The sequence below is a fragment of the Bos grunniens genome, chromosome 16 (assembly GCF_055505025.1).
Source record: "Bos grunniens cultivar Pamir isolate PY7600 chromosome 16, Bosgru_T2T1.0, whole genome shotgun sequence".
Classification (NCBI taxonomy): Eukaryota; Metazoa; Chordata; class Mammalia; order Artiodactyla; family Bovidae; genus Bos; species Bos grunniens.
The window spans coordinates 12,034,753-12,055,842 of NC_141180.1; the positions used below are offsets into that span (position 1 = coordinate 12,034,753).

The 21,090-nt window shown below is 40.1% G+C and overlaps 1 protein-coding gene across 1 annotated transcript in view; it reads left to right on the plus strand.

Annotated features, from left to right (window-relative positions):
- The first annotated feature begins 1,251 nt into the window (after nucleotides 1-1,251).
- Nucleotides 1,252-21,090, plus strand: part of CENPF (centromere protein F) — a 62,433-nt gene continuing 42,594 nt past the window's right edge. The window contains exons 1-7 of the mRNA XM_086342384.1: nucleotides 1,252-1,368; nucleotides 4,117-4,319; nucleotides 5,560-5,756; nucleotides 12,502-12,623; nucleotides 13,046-13,137; nucleotides 15,105-15,396; nucleotides 16,498-16,700. Coding sequence (XP_086198510.1) covers nucleotides 4,158-4,319; nucleotides 5,560-5,756; nucleotides 12,502-12,623; nucleotides 13,046-13,137; nucleotides 15,105-15,396; nucleotides 16,498-16,700 — 1,068 coding nt within the window. The 5' untranslated portion in view covers nucleotides 1,252-1,368; nucleotides 4,117-4,157. The remainder of the gene's footprint in view (nucleotides 1,369-4,116; nucleotides 4,320-5,559; nucleotides 5,757-12,501; nucleotides 12,624-13,045; nucleotides 13,138-15,104; nucleotides 15,397-16,497; nucleotides 16,701-21,090) is intronic.

The following is a 21,090-nucleotide window of genomic DNA, read 5'->3' on the forward strand; positions in this document are numbered from 1 at the left end:
TATCTATATGTATACCTATATTTATCTATCCATCCATTTTAAAACACAGCAAAAACCCTTATAGTGAAGTATAAGCCAAACTCTAGGAAAAGTCTAGGGAATTATTTCAAGGGGTGGGTGGGAAGAGCAAAAATTTTAAGAAGAAAGCGACGTCTGAGTTGGGTTGAAGGATGAGTAAACTTTCAGTGAAGGATAAGGGGCTGCAGGAACAGCCTAATGGAAGGTAAACAGAAAGGTTGGAATCTACTGAGGAACACAGTAGTGTCAGAGAAATAGTAATTTAACAATTCATTGTTTTGATCCAGTCTTTAGCGGCTTATTTTTAGTTTGTTGCTGTTGTTTAGTAGCTAAGTCCTGTCGGATTGTTTTTGCGACCCCATGAACTGTAGCCTGCCAGGATCCTCTGTCCAAGGGCTTCTCCAGGCAAGAATACTGTGGGTTGCCACAGTGGGTTGCCATTTCCTTCTCCAGGGGATCTTCCCCACCCAGGGATGGGAACCTGCCTCTCCCGCATTGACAGACAAGTTCTTTACCACTGAGCCACCAGGGAAGCCCATTATTTTTAGTTTATGGTACATTAAGTACACACATTACTAGGGAGCTTCATAAGAAAAGAGGGGGTTACATCCTACGTTCACGGTTTTTCTGGGTACAATCTTCTCCCCTGGAATGGCAGATAACAAATGCTAAGAATCACCTGTTTAGAAGCAGTTAAACGTGAGGCCCTGCATCTTCTAGATTTCAATTTCAAGACTTAAGCTTCTCTGTGCCTCAGTTAACCTTTAAATAAAAACAAGAATACTTTTCTAAAGAATTGTTAGGAATGACACAGGAGGAAAAATGTCTGGCAGAATAGTACTTTAGTAGATATGTCCTAAATTATATATATTTAATAAGCAGATACGTGTGTGAAGTATTAAAAAGTTTTCACCTGGCAGCCCTCTCCCGCTGGCTGTAGCCGATAGACCACACCCTCCTAATCCGCCGTCCCATTCGCTGCCTTTGGAGGAAACAGCGGTTCCTAACGCCTCCCAGCCTCAGCTAAAGCACGTGGGCTCCGCCTCCCCACAACAACAAAAAACCCAGTAGCACCAGCCCCGGCCCCTCTGCGGGCTTGGCTTGATTTTTAAATCCATCCGAAAGGGCCAATCAGAGGCAGCCGTTCGACTACGCGGAAGCCGATTGGCTCACAACCTCTGACAGTGACCAATAGGCTTGGAGCCGAGTTCAGTCTAGAGGCCGGAAGCGGTCGAATTGAAAACGGGTGGCGGTCGCGGGCGGTTTGAATTGGCCTCTGGGCTCCAGCTCACGGAGGCTGGACAAGGACTCGCCTTTCAGAAGGGTTGTTTGCCCTCTTCCGCCAGCAAGGTGAGCGTTCTCCTTGGGTCCCAGCTCTGGCGGCGGGCGTGAGGGAGCCGCGGTTCGTGTGCTGGGGGCTCCTGGGCGACGATGCCTGTGGGATGGCGCTTCTCGGCACTGTAGGTGCCGTGGGCCGCTGCCTCCTCCCACCCGAGGGACTAGAGAATCGGCCCTGGGCCAGGTTCTTAGGGGTCTCGGCGCCCCTGTGCTCCCGGTGGAAGTGGGCTTGCACTAGTGTCGGGAGCTCTTGCTCCGCCTTTTGGGGGAAACTGATTCCTCTGTACGGTAAGGGACCTGAAGCTCAGCAGGTTTCACTGGCAGCCTTTCTGCACCTCCTGTTTGAAATTTGGACATCGGTCTTTTGTCGCTTGGAGGAGATGCAAACTTGGGATTTGAGGGTTTTGATCTGGGCAACGCTTTGGTGTGCCTATTGTTCGTTGTGAGAGCGTTTTCTCTCTTGCCTTCCGTTTCTTTCCGCATTTATTGGACTGCGCCTGTGGACCTGGCTTGCGCTATGGGATAAGGACTCAGAAATTTTAATTTTGATGAGAGGGGACGACTTCGACAGATTTAAGGTATCAGTCATTCAACAATCTATATGTAGACACTGGGGCAACTGGACAGCCACCAAAATGTAAACCTCAAGATGAAAGAGGCAAAGGGGGTGGGGGGTGGGGTGTGAAGAAAAGCCCAGGAGTCAAGGTTCCTGCAAAAAGGATCTGCAGGACTGTGATCCTTCCAGAAATGCTCTTTCTATCTTAACCAAGTGGAGGACACTTCCCAGGCCCGAATCACTCAACCCCATAAAGTGCCCAAAGAAACTCTTTTGTGACTCGCGCACATCACGTACTGCAGGCCGGGTTCACACTTTCCCTGTATCAGAATCCCCCATCTTCGGCAAGAAACTCGAGTCCCCGCCTACAGTGCAACCGCGGAGCGAGTTTGAGTCCTATTCTCGAGCTTGGTCTGGAAGAGCAGGCAGAGTTTTCATTCACAGGCTCCGCCCCCCACCCCCTTTGCCTCTTTCATCTTGAGATTTACATTAAAAAATTTTTTTTGGTCCTGTTGCCCCAGTGGCTCCATATAGGTTGTTGAATGACTGATACCTGTCGAAGTCGTCCCCTCCAATCAAAATTATCTTGGGTCTGGTGATTGCTTTAACCGTTTATGTTTTGCTGTATCTTAGACTTTGAAATGGAAAAGCATTTAACTTGCCAGTCGTCCTTCTGTTTATTTCCATCATCTGTATCATCTTTTTAAATTGCTCGTTTTAATATTTTGTTTGCTATGGTGTCTTGATGTAATGCTTTCCATGGCTGGCAGAATTGTTTAGGAGTTATAGCTGTGTTCCTCTGAAGGTACCCCTCAACTCCTGAATGAACTAGCTAGTTTATAATAGATAAGGTTGCCTACTGGGGCAGTGTAAATTGTCTTTGTTGCTGGAGAGGCATAATACTCCTTGAAGTCATTTTTGGGTAGATGGGAATGGGGTTTAAGATACTGTGTTCAAAGAATTAAGGGGGAGGGGAGAATGGGAGAGAAAACAACTTTCCAAGGCTTGAAATTATGTGCTTTCCGAGACCCTTGCTTCTCTTTTAATTTTTGGGAAAAAAATTATTAGTACTTTCATCGACTAATTTTTAATCATGCTGATAAATTTCCTTGATGAAGTTGATGGAAACAAAACACTAAAATGGTTGTGAACTTCATTTAGTAAAAAAAACAGATTCTCATCCTCTTGCTAAAATAACTGGAAAATGAATGCTTTTTTTCTTCCATTTAAGTTCTAAAGGCTAATGAGAAAAGAATAATTGCCATACTTTTCTCTCAGCTGACTTAAATTTTCTAAGTATGTCCGAGAAAGACGTAGGCCATTTCTGTCTTGGTACCATAGGTAGCAATATACAAATGAAAAAGTGTTTTTCAGGGACTAATAGCTAATATGTATGGAAGGCTTATCAGGAGATAGAGTTCTAAAGGTTTAGGGAGTCACCACCATTATTATTCCCAAACAGGGAAACCAGAGCACAGATCTGTTAAATAACACGCCTAAGGCCACACATCTTGCCTATAGCTGAGAAGGGATTTGAATCACTAAGGCTATATACCTGATTCCTGGTCACAGTTGGTCTGGAGAATGACTTGACTGCATTTTGCAGTGATTCTAGTGCTAGTATGGCATTCATACTTTGTTCATTCATGCACTGACTCAACAAATGATAATCACGTGGGAGGAGAAGGAGGTACCTGTGCCATGAGAGACTCTCATGGAGAGAAAACACCAGTTGTGCTCAGGGAAACATGATGTCCTCAGGGAAGTCTTCCTGGAGGAAGGGGGATGGAGTATGAGTGGGAATTAATGACACGAAGAGAAGAAAGACGAGCATTTGCAAAATAACTTATGTATTTTCTTTGTCCTGTAAGCCCGATTTCCCCAGAAGCCTTATACCAAAAAATTCATACCTTGTATAATGAAAATGAACTGAGTGGTAGAAAGCAGGTGGCCTAATGAGAAGTAAGAAATGAGAAATAAGAAAAACAGAAAGCAAGGTGAAACCAAATGAGCATACTATGAACTACCTCACAGTCAGAGGTATTGGGAGTCACCTGGCAGAGGGTGGCTCGATGGATGCTATACTTTGTTATCTTTTGAAAGAAGTTTTGAAATTTGATTCTTAGAGGTGGTTATGTAGATTAGTTTGTCTCTGAGACTATTAAGTTTCCTTGTAGGATCAACAGTCTGTTTATTCTTTTCAGTTTATTTATAAATGTTTGAGTAATAAAGAAAGGAGAGCAAAATGAGCTGGGCTTTGGAAGAATGGAAGGAAGGCTTGCCTACAAGAGCTCTTCAGAAGATTCAAGAGCTTGAAGGCCAGCTCGACAAACTGAAGAAAGAAAGGCAGCAACGGCAGTTTCAGCTTGAGACCCTGGAGGCTGCGTTGCAGAAGCAAAAACAGAAGGTAGCACTGAAATGCTGGTATTTAAAACTGTTCACTCGTTATTTGGATCAACAGTTTTATCTTGGTCCTTTTTTAATTTAGAGAAAGATGATTTTGCTGTCTTCAAGTGGTAATCCTCCTTCCTCTCCTCTATTGAGTCTTTTTTATTGTGATTACCTTATTTCTGCATCCTCTGTCCTCATTTCTGCTTATGTGCTCATGTGTAGGAGTGCTGAGTTCCGTTTTCACTTCTCTTAGGGACCATGAATTGGACATTGCTTTTGCATTCAGCACCAACATGGCCAAAAGTCTCTGGCTCTGAATCTGGGGTCAGTATGAGAACACTATGCAGCCCAAATAGATACTGCTTTTTTGGGGGGGTAGGGTTGTGCGGTTTGTGGGATCTTAGTTCCCTTGAACCTACACTCCCTGCAGTGGAAGCTCAGAGCCTTAACCACTGGATCACCAAAGAAGTCTCCTGCTGCTGCTAAGTTGCTTCAGTCGTGTCTGACTCTGTGCGACCCCATAAACGGCAGCCCACCAGGCTCCCCCGTCCCTGGGATTCTCCAGGCAAGAACACTGGAGTGGATTGCCATTTCCTTCTCCAATGCATGAAAGTGAAAAGGGAAAGTGAAGTCGCTCAGTCTTGTCCGACTCTTAGTGACCCCATGGACTGCAGCCCACCAGGCTCCTCCGTCCATGGGACTTTCCAGGCAAGAGTCCTGGAGTGGGGTGCTATTGCCTTCTCCGAAGAAGTCTCCTAGATACTGCTTTCTGACAGTGAGCTTTCACCGTGGAGTTCCCAGATCTCTCCAGGACTAGTAAATGGACACTTAAGTAGTACTTCTTTCATAGTAAAGTAGTAATAACAATTACTGCTTCTAAAATGTTTTTGCTAGTGGGAGAATTTTTCAATTTCTTACACTTACTGGCTTTGGCAACTGAACTTGAAAATGAGTAGCTAAGAGAGGGTTTATAAGGTTAATTTTTTTTAATTCTCGAAAGCATATTAAAGCCTCTCTAGGATTGGTGTGTGTAGACCTAACCAAAGACAGTGTAATACATGACTTTGTAAAACTTTTCTATTAATAAACTTCAAAATGAGATCATCTAGGATTTCTCTGTTCATCAAGCATTGACTTCTGGATTATTACAATTGTATCTCAGAAAATTAGTCATCAGGGTTAGACTCAGATTTCACAGATATGTCTGATAAGTTCATGAGTAAGTGATGTATTTCCTTTTGAAAAATCCCCATTAGGTTGAGAATGAAAAAACTGAGGGTGCAAACCTGAAAAGGGAGAACCAAAGCTTGATGGAAATATGTGAAAATCTGGAGAAGACTAAGCAGAAGATTTCTCATGAACTTCAAGTCAAGGAGTCACAAGTGAATTTCCAAGAAGGTCAGCTGAACTCAAGCAAAAAACAAATAGAAAAGCTGGAACAGGAACTTAAAAGGTAACTTTTTTGGGATTAGTATTTATTATGGATGTCTTTATATGTATTTATCAGATGCATCCTTTTTATGATGTTATTACTACATATTGCAGGGTTTTTTTTTTTCCAGTGGAATGAACAATGATTTGAGGACAGTTGCCATATGCTTCAGTCCTGTTGTTGCATGGCTCAGGGCTGTGTAAATTCATTAAATGGTTGCTGGCTTATTCATTTACTTATTCAGCATATGTTTATTAAGCTGCCTCATGTGCCAGGCACTGTGTGTGTTACTAGGGGGGTGCAAAGATAAATTCCAAAACTGTCAACAGTGGTTACTGGAAAGATGGAGGGAAGTTAAAACGTGGCTTGTATTGATGGCTTGTGTCTTCTCTGCATGGAAAAGCTGTTGTAGAGGAGAGAACTAGGGAATTCCCAAAGGATGAGGAGCATTGAGAGCTCAGTTAAGATTGGAGGCTAGGAATTTATAGTGGAACCAGTCTATAGAGTTGTATGAGGTTTTTTTTTTTTCTTTAGCATGTGGGATATAAATGCTGAGAAGATATCCCAGAGGATTGATTTAGGGTTTGGGGGCAAGGGTGATGGGATAGAAGACAGTGGAGTAATTGAGGATGTGGAAGAGAGCGACTGAACTTGGGTGCCAGCTGGGTGCCACGGAATCTCGGCTGGGGAGGAGGGAAGTGAACTCTGGAAGACTTTCCCATTGAGATCCCCATCCGGGAGACCCTTCTCCCATCTTAAGTATTACATAATCAATTCACTGATTTCACTCTGACTGCATCTGTGTTCCTGCCCTGGAAACACGCGGACACAGTTGGGGAAGGTGGGGGTGGGGGAAATTGGAATTGACATACATACACTACCTTGTATGAAACAGATAGCTAGTTGGAACCTACTGTAAAGCATAGGGAACTCCGCTCAGTGCTCTGTGAGGACCTAGACGGGTGGGATGGGGGCGTGGGGGTAGGAGGGAGGTCTAAGAGGGAAGCGAGTATATACATATAGCTGATTCACTTTATTGTGCAGCAGAAACGAAGCACAACATTGCAAAGCAATTATACTCCAATTAAAAAAAAATAAAACTGCTCGTCTTATAAAAGGCAACCAATAAAATACTTGTTAAATGGGGAAAAAATCACCAATTCCTATGCCATATTTAAGCAATTTTTTTAAAAAGCGCTTATTACTATTTTTCCATTAAAAGAAAAATTCCTAAACAACTAGAGGCATTAATCAAAGTTTAGTGGGACTTGGGCACTGCTAACTTATAAATGGAGTCTGCTCATTCTAACAGGGGAAGATTAAAAGCAAAGAAGATGAGCAAATTGCCCATGTTAAGTCTGCGAATGTTCCCCTAGAAATTTTAAGAATAAATTTTATTTTTAAATAACTTCAGACTTGCAGAATCAGTTGTTAACACCTTACATAACTGGGGTACAATGACCAGACCAGAAATAAACATTAATTCAGTACTATTACCTTATTGGAATTTCTCATTTTTCCAGTCATGTCCTTACTCATTTTTCCAGGAATGTCCCTTTTGTACTCCAGGACCTGAGCCAGAATTCCATGTTGCATTTCGTGGATGTTTTCTTTTCTCCCTAAGCTGTGATGGTGTCTTGACTTTTGTGACTTTGACATTTTTAAGGAGCACTAGACCCCTTTAGTACAATAGTACTCAATTTGGATTTGCCCGCTGTTTTTCAGCAATGGCAGAGTTGACACTTAGACTGGATTATTTGTTGTGGAAGGCTGCCCTGTTCACCATAGGGTACATGGAATTCCTGGCCTCCACTCACTAGATGCCAGTAGCACTTACCCCATCTCCAAATTTTGACAGTCAGAAGTGCCACCAGGCACTGCCAGATGCCCTTTGGGAGGGCAGAGTCATCCTGGAGAGAATCTCTGGGTCAGATTGAGGCTATGAATTTTTGGTAAAAGTGTCACAGAACTAGTTACATGCCTTTCTCAGTGCCTCGTAAAAGAGGGTACATGATTCAATTTGACTTTTAAACCATCACTTGGTTAGGGTGTCACCTGAATTTCTGGATTGTAAATTACTGTTTTTCCATTTGTAGTTAATAAGTATTTTGATATTTGTGGTTATTTTAATTCTACCTACAAAGCAAATGTATTTTTGAAAGGTAGAACATTTAAAAATTAAGAGTTGACTCTTCATATCTTTGAGTTCTGCATCCACAGATTCAACCAACTAGGGTCAAAAATATTTGAAGAAAAAATTCCAGAGAGTTCCAAAAGCAAAAATTAAATTTGCATGCTGACAACTATTAACATAGTATATACATTATATTCGGTATTATAAGTAGCCTAGAGGTGATTTAAAATATGCAGGATGATGTGCATAGGTTATTATGCAAATGCTACCTATGTGATTTTATATGAGAGTTGAGCCTTTGCACATTTTAGTATTTAAAGTGAAAGTGCAAGTCGCTCAGTCATGTCTGACTCTTTGCGACCCCATGGACTATACAGTCCCTGGAATTCTCCAGGCCAGAATACTGGAGTGGGTAGCCTTTCCCTTCTTCAGGGGATCTTCCAACCCAGGGATCAAACCCAGGTCTCCCACATTGCAGGTGGATTCTCTACCAGCTGAGACACAAGGGAAGCCCTTTAGTATTTAAGAGGGTCCTAGAACCAACCTTCTGCAGGTACCAAGGATTGATTGTATGCTTGTCTTTTTATGAAGATGATAACTTAGGTACACAGCAGTCTTTTTCTAATTTTGTTTTCTATCCATGTGGTAAGGTGGCTATTAAGTCGTATTAAGTCACAATGTTAGAATGATAAATAAATGTCTATTTTGTTCTTTGTTTTCCTAAACCTTATCTTTGTCTGTCTTGTTCATCACTGTATTCCTAGCACCTGGCAATTGCAAATCCTCAAATACTTGTTGAATGAATAAATGAAAGAAGCCTTTGTTTTGGAAGGCAGGTGCTTGGGAAGTAGGAAGTTCACTTCAGTATGCTGAAATAATTATTTCTTTGAAAAGAACATTTTGGGTGCCAGTGTTAGAAATATTGATTTTAATAATTTAGACAGAAACATTCATATTTTAACATTTGAGGAAGAGATGCTTGGCTAAATGAAACCTAGTAGAAAAGAGCTTAATTTAGTACATTTTTTTAGTGGTGATAGTTTGTGTGTTTTTTTCCCTAGGAGACAGGCGATACAAAGCTTTATAAAAATAACAGCAGGGTATATTTTTATTTAATATTTAAAATTAATAAACTTTTTCAAATGAAAAGATAGGGAAAAGGGGATAAGATGTGAATTTGAGAGGGAAAAGAAACACCAGTTTTGCAAGTTCCTTCAAAATTTCTCTCCGGAGTCACCAACCTTTTACACCTTGGGACGTCTGTAGACCTGCAGTGTCCAGTATGGTAGCCACTGGCTACATGTGGCGGTGGGACACTTGAAATGTGGTTAGTGTGAATGGAGGTGTGCTGGAAGTACACACTGAACTCCGAATGCTGAAGATTTAGTACAAAAACATGTAAAATTCCTTATTAATAATTTTTGCATTGAGTGAGGGGAAATGATAATATCAAAAATATTGAGTGAAATATTAAGGTTGAATTCATTTATTTCTTGTTATTTTTTTCACGCTAATAGAATATTTCTGTTGGACAGGTGTTATCTGTTGTAAATTCGAAGGTGGTTTTATTTGCTGCATAGCCATTTTTGGCTCATAACATTACTTCTTTCTCGGGTAGAATTTAGAGCCAGGAGGAGCTAGGGCACTGAGGCCCTTCCTTTATTCCTTTCTTCCTTCCCTGCTTTGAGTAATCTGTCCTTGGCAAAGAGAATGGTGCCCATCATTAGAGATTGTCCGAGGAGCTTCTTTTTGTTTCTTGTGTTAAGGGAAAATCGGAGACACAGGTCGAGCTGCAAGAACTGAGTTCTCTTGAAAAGTGTTAGGACTTGAATGGTAAGGATACTCGACACCTGCACAGTCCAGGTTCTCTGTATCCTCAGGTTCCACACCTAGCTATATGAAGGGCTGAAGGTATTACTGCTAATTTTATATAAGGGACTTGAGCATCCCTGGATATTTGTCATCTGCAGGGGTCTTGGAGCCAATGCTCCACACATACTGAGAGTGGTTGTGTTTAGCTCACTGTCTCCATTTCTTTGGGTCTGTTTCCTGCCAGTATCTTTTCTACATGCATGAAGTTAACTTAATTTTTATATATGCATTAAAAAATGTCATAAAAGGCATTGTATGTATATCAAGGCTATGTTTTTATTGATTTAAAATTTCTACTTATTTAATTTTTAACTGGAGTATAATTGCTTTATAATATTGGGTTAGTTTCTGCTGTACAACACTGTGAACCAGCTGTAAGTACATGTATGTCCCGACCCTCTCAAGCCTCCCTGCCAGCCCCCCATCCCGGCCCTCTGGGTCGTCACGGGGCCTGCGCCATGCTCCCTGCGGTCCAGAGCAGCTTCCCGCCAGCCGTGTGTCTGACACATGGCAGTGTATGTGCCAGTGCTGCTCTCTCGTCCATCCGCCCTCTCCTGCTTCCTGCCCACAGTCCATTCTGTTTCTGCCTGGCAGATAGGCCCATCAGCACCATTTTTCTAGATTCCTTATACATGTGTTAATATATGATACTTGTTTTTCTCTTTCTGGCGTACTTCACTCTATGTGACAGACTCTAGGTTCATCCATTTCACTACAAATGACCCAATTTCTTTCCCGTTTATGGCTGAGTAATATTCCATTGTATACTTGTACATCTTTTTTATCTGTTCATTTGTCTGTGGACATCTAGCTTGATTCCATGAACTGGCTATTGTTAATAGTGCTGCAGTGACCATTTGGGGTCGTCGTTCAGTCACTAGGTTGTGTCTGATTCTTTTGCAACCCCCATGGACTGTAGCCCGCCAGGCTCCTCTGTCCAGGGGATTTCCCAGGCAAAAACAACTGGATTGGGTAGCCATTCCCTTCTCCAGGGGATCTTCCCAACCCAGGGATTGAACCCATGTCTCCTGCATTTCAGGCAGATGGATTCTTTACTGCTGAGCCACTGGTGAAGCCCTAACATTGGCGTACATGTGTCTTTTTGAATTATGGTTTTCTTAGGGTATATGCCCAGTAGTGGGATTGCTGGGTCATATGGTAGTTTTTAGCTTTTTTAAGGAACCTCAGTACTGTTCTCCACAGTGGTTGTATCAATTCACATTCCACCAACAGTTCAGGAGGGTTTTCTTTTTTCCACATCCTCTACAGCATTTACTGTTTGTAGATTTTTTGATGATGGCCGGTCTGACCTGTGTGAGGTGATACCTGACTATCTACATTTTGATCTACATTTCTCTAATACTGAGCGATGTTGAGAATCTTTTCATGTTGTTGGCCATCTATCTGTCTCTTTTGGAGAAATGTCTGTTTAGATCTTCCATTTTTTGATTTTTTTTTAAAATAATTTTTATTTACATATTTATTTTTGGCTGTGTTGGGTCTTCATTGCTGCACAGGCTTTTTTTCCAGTTGGGGTGAGCAGGGGTGGCTCTCTTGTGGAACACAGGCCTAGGGCGTGCGGGCCTCGGTAGCTGTGATGCATGGGCTCAGTAGTTGCAGCTCCGGGCTCCAGAGAACAGGCTCAGTAGTTGTGGTGCGTGGGCTTAGTTGCTCCATGGCACGTGGGGTCTTCCTGGATCAGGGATCGAACCCACGTCTCCTGCATTGGCAGGTGAATTCTTTACCACTGAGCCACCAGGGAAGCCCTGCTGTTGTTGTTTTATATTGAACTCCATGAGCTGCTTGTATATTTTGGAGATTAATCTTTTGTCAGTTGCTTCATTTGCAAGTATTTTCTCCCATTCTGCTGCTGCTGCTAAGTCACTTCAGTCGTGTCCAACTCTGTGTGACCCCATAGACGGCAGCCCACCAGGCTCCCCCATCCCTAGGATTCTCCAGGAAAGAACACTGGAGTGGGTTGCTATTTCCTTCTCCAATGCATGAAAGTGAAAAGGGAAAGTGAAGTCTCTCAGTCGTGTCCGACTCTTAGCGACCCATGGACTGCAGCCTACCAGGCTCCTCCGTCCATGGGATTTTCCAGGCAAGAGTACTGGAGTGGGGTGCCATTGCCTTCTCCATTTTCCCATTCTGAGGGTTGTCTTTTCATCATCTTATTTATGGTTTCCTTTGCTGTGCGAAAGCTTTTAAGTTTAATTAGGTCCCATTTGTTTATTTTTCTTTTCATTTCTCTAGAAGGTATGTCAAAAGGATCTTGCCAAAGTCTATGTTATTAGTATAATGACAGTATTATATGTAATGTTATCTAGTTTCAAGATTTGAGCCCCTGCTTCAATGATACCAATGTCCTCCTGTCTTAAGTTCTGGGTTTTTTTTTTTTTTTTGGTAAGTAAGCCCTGTGTCTTTCTTTGGCCTAGAATATAAAATTTGGTAGGAATGTGTCCCAACCCTCCCAACTCTTCTTTGCTATGATAGTGGTTATTACAGATCTTCATTATAGCCTTTATCACATTGTAACTGGCTGGCTTATATTTCTGTTTTCCTAACCAGACCGAGTTCCTGTGGAGACAAAGGACTGTCTCGCAAGTTAGTTCTTATGAAGTGTCTGTTGGCTAAATGCAGTGGTAGGAATCCTTAGAGGGTGGGTTTTCTTGTCAGCTTGTTGCGCTCTGGGAATGTATGGTGTTGGTGTTCCGCAGCTGTGACTCTGGTGTGGCATCCTCTCGGGTCGTTTTCTCACAGGTGTAAATCTGAACTTGAAAGAAGCCAACAAGCTGCACAGTCTGCGGATGTCTCTCTGAATTCATGCCTTACACCACAAAAAATCTTTGCAACTCCGCTCACACCAAGCCAGTATTATAGCGGTAAGGATTCTTTTCCCTTTGTATAAATAGCTCTTTTGTTGAGATTTTAATTCTGCCCAAGAAATGAAATCATTCAACCTTGAATTCAGCTTCTAATTTAAGCATTAAAAACAACAACAAAAAGCAGCCATTAGTTACATACATGTTTGTATATCTGTTGAAATATGTCGCGCCATCAGTAAGCCTTTAAGCTTTTCACTTTATCCGTCTGTGGTATTTTTTAAAATAATTCAGCTTTGGAATATTCAAAATACTTGTGTTTCCATGCATTTTAATATTTGGGTAATTTGAGCAGTATTGGTTGCCTTAACCAAAACGTTCTTTCTATCTGATGTATGAAGATACTCATTTCTAGACTATCATAATGATTCTTTGCAAAATCAGTGATCAAACTGAAACTGTACCTCATTGTCTGTATTTAGGTTCCAAATATGAAGATCTAAAAGAAAAATATAATAAAGAAGTTGAAGAACGAAAAAGATTAGAGGCAGAGGTAAAAGCCTTGCAGGCAAAGGTAAGTTAATTATGGGCCTTTTAATGGAGTATGCAGTTGAAGAAGTACTTTGATATAGGTAGGATAGAGCAAAGATAGAAAAATCTGCGCTACATAGGACTGACCCGTTTATCTTACACTGAGGAAACAGAGTTCCTGGCTCATTGGTTATGATATTTTTAAGTTTAAAAATAGGTTAGGAGTGGAATAAAATGGATTGGGCAGATGACTTTATCCCTAAATATCAAATAGGCTCCAAATTCCCCAGAAACTGTGGAAACATACTCAAGTTTCTCTGTTAAGATCTTATGATAAAGAATATGTTTGGAGAGGGTGGGACCAGAGTTATTCCTGGCTGACTTTGGCACCTAGAGGCAGTTGCTTCCCATTCAGACCTTCTGATGGAATTGGTGATTGCTACCAGGGGTGAGAGGTGTGGGGATCGTTATTAATGAAACGTGTATTTCAGGTGAGAATGTTGTCAACATAATCTCTCTAGTTCTTTTAAATAAGTAGCTGACAAGGGATTTAAACTCCAGTTTGATAGGGGGGAAAAAGGCTGAGAGAGGTGGGTGAAAGATTTGCTTAACATCAATAAAATAAACAAAACACATGTTTTGGGAACCCCACCTTTTAGTTACAGGACTGACTCTGAAAATAACCTGGTATCTGTAGAATATACCTTTCCCATTTCTGCTCACATGGTATTATTTGTTTTTTGAAAAAAATTCCAGTTTGATACTGAATGGCACAATTCCACTAAGCATGTGAACTTGGTGAGATGGCCCAACTTAGCAGACAGGTTGAGGCTGAATTTATAAGTAGATGCCTTAAATAGTGAGGATCAAAAAGTACCTATTAGAGTTTTAGCAATTTTAATTTTTTTTAAGCCTTTAACCCTTATTTTGAGATCACCAGAATTTTGATACATAGCAAAGGCATTGCTTTCAACACGAATAAAAATTAAACAGTGAACTTCTGATTGTCTTGGAAATATCATTTGTTTTGTTACCCATTTCAGTCAATGGTATCAATTCTGACCCTGACATCTGTTCCCAGAGTTATTTTGTGGAGGACTGTGAGTCTCCAGAAACATTAAACCTCTTCCCGTGGTGAGAAAAGCCCTTGCTATAAAAAAATTTAACTCAGCTACCGTAGCTGCAACTTGATGTTTGTCAGAATGGAGGCAGAGAGAACAAAAAGGATTCTAAACAGCAGAAGATCCACAAATGTGTCTTATGTAATACAAAATGCCTCTTAGGACAGTTTTTTGGGGGAAACGGTATGGTGGAACATTTAAGAGTTCTTTGGTTAGTATGAATTTTGAGTCTCTGTGTGCAAAGCTATAGGGGGAAGTGACCAAGGATGGACAAAGGAAAATTATATTTCGCAATTCAAAATGGCAGTGAGTACTCACATGCATTTTTATGAAGTATATGAGTGATGCAGGATAAATACAGAAGCTGAGCCCAGTTAAAAGAGACTGGCCCTCAGATGGTGCTGGCTTCCCCTCCAGTGCTGAGTCTGACCGTTAGAGCATCTCATTGGGTGATGGGACTCAGTGGGTCCCCTGACTTGATGAATGTTCTTTCTTGGTACACAGTAGAAGTGCTATTGAATACCTTCTTGGCGTGGCTTTATGTTCTATTTGAAAATAAGTATGTAGTCTTTTTTAAAATTTTAGTTGTTGTATAGCTGATTTACAGTGTTATATTAGTTTCAGGTGTACAGCAAGGTGATTCAGTTATATAAATACACACACACACACATACACACACATACTTTTTCATATTCTTTTGTCACAGTTTATTGCAAGTTATTGAATATAGTTCCCTATGTGTAAGATCTTGTTTATCTATATTACATGTAGTAGTTTTTCCGCCACCACCACTTTCCTCTTTCATAAGCATGTTTATGTCTGTGAGTCTAGTACGTAGTCTTAAATATTGTGACTTCTAAAGGGCTCTGAAGGGCTTCTGTTTTCACAGAAAGCAAGCCAGGCTATTCCCCAAAGCACCATGAATCACCGGGACATCGCCCGACATCAGGCTTCTTCATCTGTGTTCTCATGGCAACAAGAAAAAACCCCAAGCCGTCTTTCATCTAACACTCTGAAAACTCCAGTTAGGAGAGATTTCTCTGCATCTCATTTTTCTGGGGAACAAGAAGTGACTCCGAGTAGATCAACTTTGCAAATAGGGAAAACAGATGCTAATAGCAGTTTCTGTGATAATTCTAGCAATTCTCATCTTTTGGACCAGTTAAAAGCACAGAACCAAGGTAACTTCTTGAGTTAAATTTTCCTGAGATACTTTCAGACATGACTCCAGACACTTTTAATCCTAGAAAGTGGTTTTGTTAGACCCATCTGTGGTCAACAAACATCCCAGCCTGGTGATATGAAATAGTGTCTTTGGGATAATGAAAAAAGCTATCATCATTAGGAAAGATACCTTTATTTTACTAAAAAGCTGTTGCCATGAAGACTTCAAAAGTAGGGTGAGTGGCTTTGACTTTGTGAAGCCGGGAAAAGTGGTTACTGTTGACATTCCCTGCGCTTCTCACCTGGCTCCTTTTGTGGCCTGTGGAACAAGCTGGTTTTGGCCAGGGGTGTGGCATGTGTCTGCAGAACGGCTTTTCTGTGTGCTGCCAGGTTGGCCATATGGGGGCAAACCTGTAACCTTGGCTGCTGCCCCGCGCTGCTGCCGACAGCCAAGGGTGCCAGGTGGTGTTTGGGAATCTGCTCTGCAGACTATGATAATTTCCAGTGCTGTGATAGATTGAAAATCACCATCAGCGTGCACTGGTGAGAGCTATCGCATGGCCAGTGCCTTTGGAACCAGTATTGTGTATATGTGGGGAGAAAAAAATGAAAAAAAATTATTGTTAATTTTGGCAGTAGAGGAGGTTCACACTCTCTTGCTCTTTACTGGAGGTAAAGCCACTAGAGAATACAGGAGGGTGAATTTTTCACTGCTTAGCACTCATTTGCATTGATACGGGTACAAAATAAATATTTGTGGGTGTATAAAACCAAGTGGTAATTTTAACACAGGGTCTTATATGTGATACACTTTTTGCTGTTTTCTCAATAAGATACTATTCCTGATTTTAGAAAAGCATTCCCCCCTGCCACAAGTTTTCTGTGAAAACATAAATTTTTCTTCTGCTTTTTATAGGATTTTTGAATACAAATAGCAAAAAAACCAAGTATTGAAATTAAATCCAATTAAAAGCTCTTTTGTTTAATGTGAATCGATTTATATTTGACTCACCAAAGATTTCAGAGTGTGGTAATGGTGATACATTCTGAGTTTAGTTGTAAATTTCTTTGTGAAAAATATGTGTTAATTGAAGTGTGGGTTTTGTTTGTGATTTAAGAACTAAGGAGCAAGATTAGTGAGCTGGAACTACGTCTGCAAGGACAAGAAAAAGAAATGAAAGGCCAAGTGAATAAACTTCAAGAACTCCAACTCCAACTGGAGAAAGCAAAAGTGGAATTAAATGAAAAAGAGAAAGTTTTGAACAAAAACCGGGATGAACTAGTGAGAACAACTTCACAGTATGACCAGGCATCAGCCAAGGTACTCAACTTTTCATTAGTTATTGATAAATCTGCATTTTTTCATACAATTATTTGGAAAGAGTATGCTTAGACTTGTAAAATAAATATTAGTAATGAAGCTTATTAATATATGCTAGGCAGTATTGATTGCAGTTGAATAGTAAGTTCTTTTAGAATTTGGTAGATCTGGGTCAAATCTGGACTGTATATTTTTTAGCTGAGGGACTTGGACAAGTAGCTGATCTCTTACACCTCAGAGGGTGGTGAAGAATAAAGATGTGTATACAACATCTGGCAGGTGCCTGATACGTAGAAGAGGCACTTAAAGTCATGGAGCTTTAAAAGAGGTTTAGGACATGATAGAGTTGAAATGATCTACTCATGGAAACCAATATATACCGTTCTGCCATTTAACCTTTTTTCTTTTTTAAAGTTTTTTCTTTTGTATTGGGGTATAGCTGATAACAGTGTTGTGATGGTTCTAGGTGAACAGCGAAGGGACTCAGCCATACATATACATGCATCCATTCACCCCCAAACTCCCCTCCCATCCGGGCTGCCACACGTCATTGAGTAGAGTTCCCTGTGCTGAACAGTATGTCCTTGTTGGTTATCCATTTTCAACATAGCAGTGTGTATGTGTCCATCCGAAACTTCCTAACTACCCGTTCACCCATCCTTCCCCCCGGCAACCATTAGTTCATTCTCTAAATCTGTGAGTCTGTTTTTGGACTCAATTTGAGTCATTTACTGACTCATTTGACAAATATTTATTGACAGTCTGCTATATGTCAGGCACTGTTCTAGACCTGGGATGCGGCAGTAGCAGTGAGTAAATAGACAAAAAGCACTGCCCTTATGGAGCTTCATCCTAATGGGGGACGTGACGTAAATGTATCAGGCACATCGATAGTGTGCTATATGGAGACAAGTGTAGAAAAAAATGAATTCATTTTATATATTTCTGAATTTTATTTACTAATAATTTGTTAAGGATTCTTGTGTCTATGAGGGATGTTGGTCAGCTGTTTTCTCTTTTTGTACTGTCTTTATCTGGTATTTGTATCAAAGGTAATTCTAGCTTCATAAAATTAATTGGGAAGCGTTCCCTCCTCTTCTGATTTTTTGGAAGATATTGTGTAGAATTGGTGTTACTTCTTTATAACATTTGGTAGAATTCTCCATGAAACTATCTGGGTCTGATGATTTCTTTTTGGGAGTTTTAAAATTACAAATTCAATTTTTTAAATAGTGACAACTATTAAAATTATTTATTTCACATTGGATGAGATGGGTTAGTTTGTGATTTTAGAGTAACTTTCATCTAAATTGTCAAATTTATATATGTGGGGTTCATAGTATTTCCTTATTCTTCTGACTGTAGGTCAGGCTTATTCCCTGTGCATTTCTGATATTTGTGTCTTCTTCTGTTTTTCTCTTTGTCACGACTGCTAGGAGTTTGTCGGTTTTATGGCTCTTTTATTGATCTTACCAAAGAGTCAGCTCTTTAATTCATTGATTTTCTCCATTATTTCCTGTTTTCAGTTTGAGTGATTTTTTTTTCTGGCCTCTAGTATATTCTTCTGCTTGCTTTGAGTTTATTTTGCTCTTCTTTTTCTAGGTTGTTGATGTGGGGTGCTTAGTTTATTGACTTGAGACTTTTCTTCTTTTCTAATGCAGACATTAAATGCGATAAATTTCCCTTTCCATACTGCTTTCACTGTGCCCTTCACATTTTGATATGTCTCGTGGATTATTCAGAAATACCTTGTTTAGTTTCCAGGTATTTGAGATTTTTCTCTTTTTGTTATTGATTTATCATTTGACTCCTTTGCTGTCAGAGAACATATTCTATGATTTCAGTTCTTTTAGATTTCTTGGGGTTTGTTTTATGGTCTAGGATATGGTCTGTCTTGGTATATATTTCATAGGCACTTGGGGAAAAATGTATATTCTGTTGAGAGCAATATTATAAAAGTGTCATTAGCTCCTGTTGATTAAAGTTCTTTGTTGAATTCCTCTTTATCTTTGCTGATTTCCTGGCTAATTGCTTCTAGCAATTGTTGAGGGAAGGGTATTGCAGTCTCCCATAATTGTCTATTTCTCCTTTCAGTTTTATAAATTTTTGCTTCACTTATTTTGCAGTTCTGTAGTTTGGTCCATACACATTTAGCATTGTTATGTCTTCTTTTGGATTGACCTTTATCATGTAATATCCCTTAGTGTCTCTGATAATTTTTTTTTTATTCTGAAGTCTATTTTACCTGGTAGTAATATAACCTCTCCAGCTTTCCTTTGGTTAAAGTGTCATGATGTATTTCTTTCTGTCTTTTTACTTTCAGCCTATCTATACTGTTAAGTTAAAATATGACCTTACTATGAATTAAAAAAATAGCCTAATGTTAGTTTTGTGTGGACAGCACTTAGTTGGGTCATATTTTTTAATCCACTCTTTAATTCCCTTTTAGAAACACTATCTCTATTAATTAGTGTTTTTAGACCATTTATAGCCAATGTAATTATTGATATGTCATGACAGTGGCGCCCTACTCCAGTACTCTTGCCTGGAAAATCCCATGGACAGAGGAGCCTGGTAGGCTGCAGTCCATGGGGTTGCGAAGAGTTGGACACAACTGAGCGACTTCTCTTTCACTTTTCACTTTCATGCATTGGAGAAGGAAATGGCAACCCACTCCAGTGTTCTTGGCTGGAGAATCCCAGGGATGGTGGAGCCTGGTGGGCTGCCGTCTATGGGGTCGCACAGAGTCAGACATGACTGAAGCAACTTAGCAGCAGCAGCAGCATGACTTAAGTTTTACATCTTATTTTTTGTTTTTTATTTCTTTCATTTTTCATTTGGCTGTTTTTATTTTTTCTGCCTTCCCGTGGGTTACTTGAACAGTTTTTAGAATTCCATTTTGAATTATCAGTAGTTTCTGAATATATTTCTTTGTAGGGCTTTTATGATTGTTCTAGATAATGTATATATACATACAATTTATCAGTTTATCAGTGTTGTCATTCTATCAACTCTAATAAATTATTGAAAGTTTGCTTCTCTTTTTGTCCTTCTATCCTCCCCTATTTATAGTATAATTTTCTTGAGCATTTTTTGTATATACATTTAGAGCCACATCAGGTAGTGTTACACTTTTGCTTTACTTGTCAAACATAATTTAGAAAACTGAAGAAGAAAAGGAAAGCCTATTGTATATACATTTATTGTGTATACAAATATTCTTATTCCAAATTTCCTTCTTTCATCATTTCCTTTCTTTGTAAAGAACATCCTTTAACCATTCTTTTAGTGTAGCAGCAAATCCTCTAAATTTTCTTTTGTCTGGGAATGTCTTTATTCTTGGAAGATATTTCTGCAGGGTATAGAATTCTGGGTTAACAGTTTTTTCTTTCAGTACTATCATGCTTTTCCTTGGGTCGCAAAGTTTCTTGTTAATATGCTTTCTTCTCTCTTTTCAGAGCTTTCTTATGTGTGTTTTAATAAAATATGTGGGTTTTGGATTGTTGTTGTTTTGGGGGTTATAGAGACATGTTCATCTCTTCCACCTTCCTGGAGGTGGTAGTCCCACTTCATTTTTAGAATTCCCCTAGTGTGGTGCTTTCCAGAGAAACATTCTCAACAACTTTGGGTTAGATATATGATGAAACATGACCTCCCTTGATCTGTTTGTATATTTACTCTTTGTGCAGTCTGGGTTTGTAATTTGGTTTTCTAAGTTAGACTTGGATTTAAGCCCTGGCTCTGTTGCATCCCAGTTTTGTTACTTTGGAGCAATTTAATTAACTTCTGAGCTTCAGTTGCCTAATCAATAAAATGGTATTAGTAATAATGCCTTTCTCATAGGATTGCTGTAAAGTTTTTATAAAAATTATCACAGACTTTAGCGTAGTACCTGGCATATGGTGAACTTATAATAGTTGTTGTTATATCGAGTTCCTAGTCAATTTAATTCATTTTCATTTGCATTTCTGCCAACTCAGTCTTCTTTTGTACATGAGAATTATACTTATCCTTTTACACATTGAGGGCTTCCCTGGTGGCTCAGATGGTAAAGAATCTGCCTGCAGTGCAGGAAATCCAAGTTCAGTCCCTGGATCTGGAAGATCCCCCAGAGAAGGGAATGCCTACCCACTCTAGAATTCTTACTTGGAGAATTCTATGGCCAGAGGAGCCTGGCAGTCTACAGTCTATGGGGTCGCAAAGATACTGAGCAACTAACCTTTACATGTTGTTTTGTTGGTTTTGGTGTGACAGGATCACCAGATCCTTCTCTCTAGCATATATCATGAGGTCACTTACCAGATCATGAATTAAAATTTTTGAATAGGACAGTGCTGAGAACATAGCTTTGCCTTCTTTCTATTAGAGACTTCCCTCCAGGTTCTTAAGA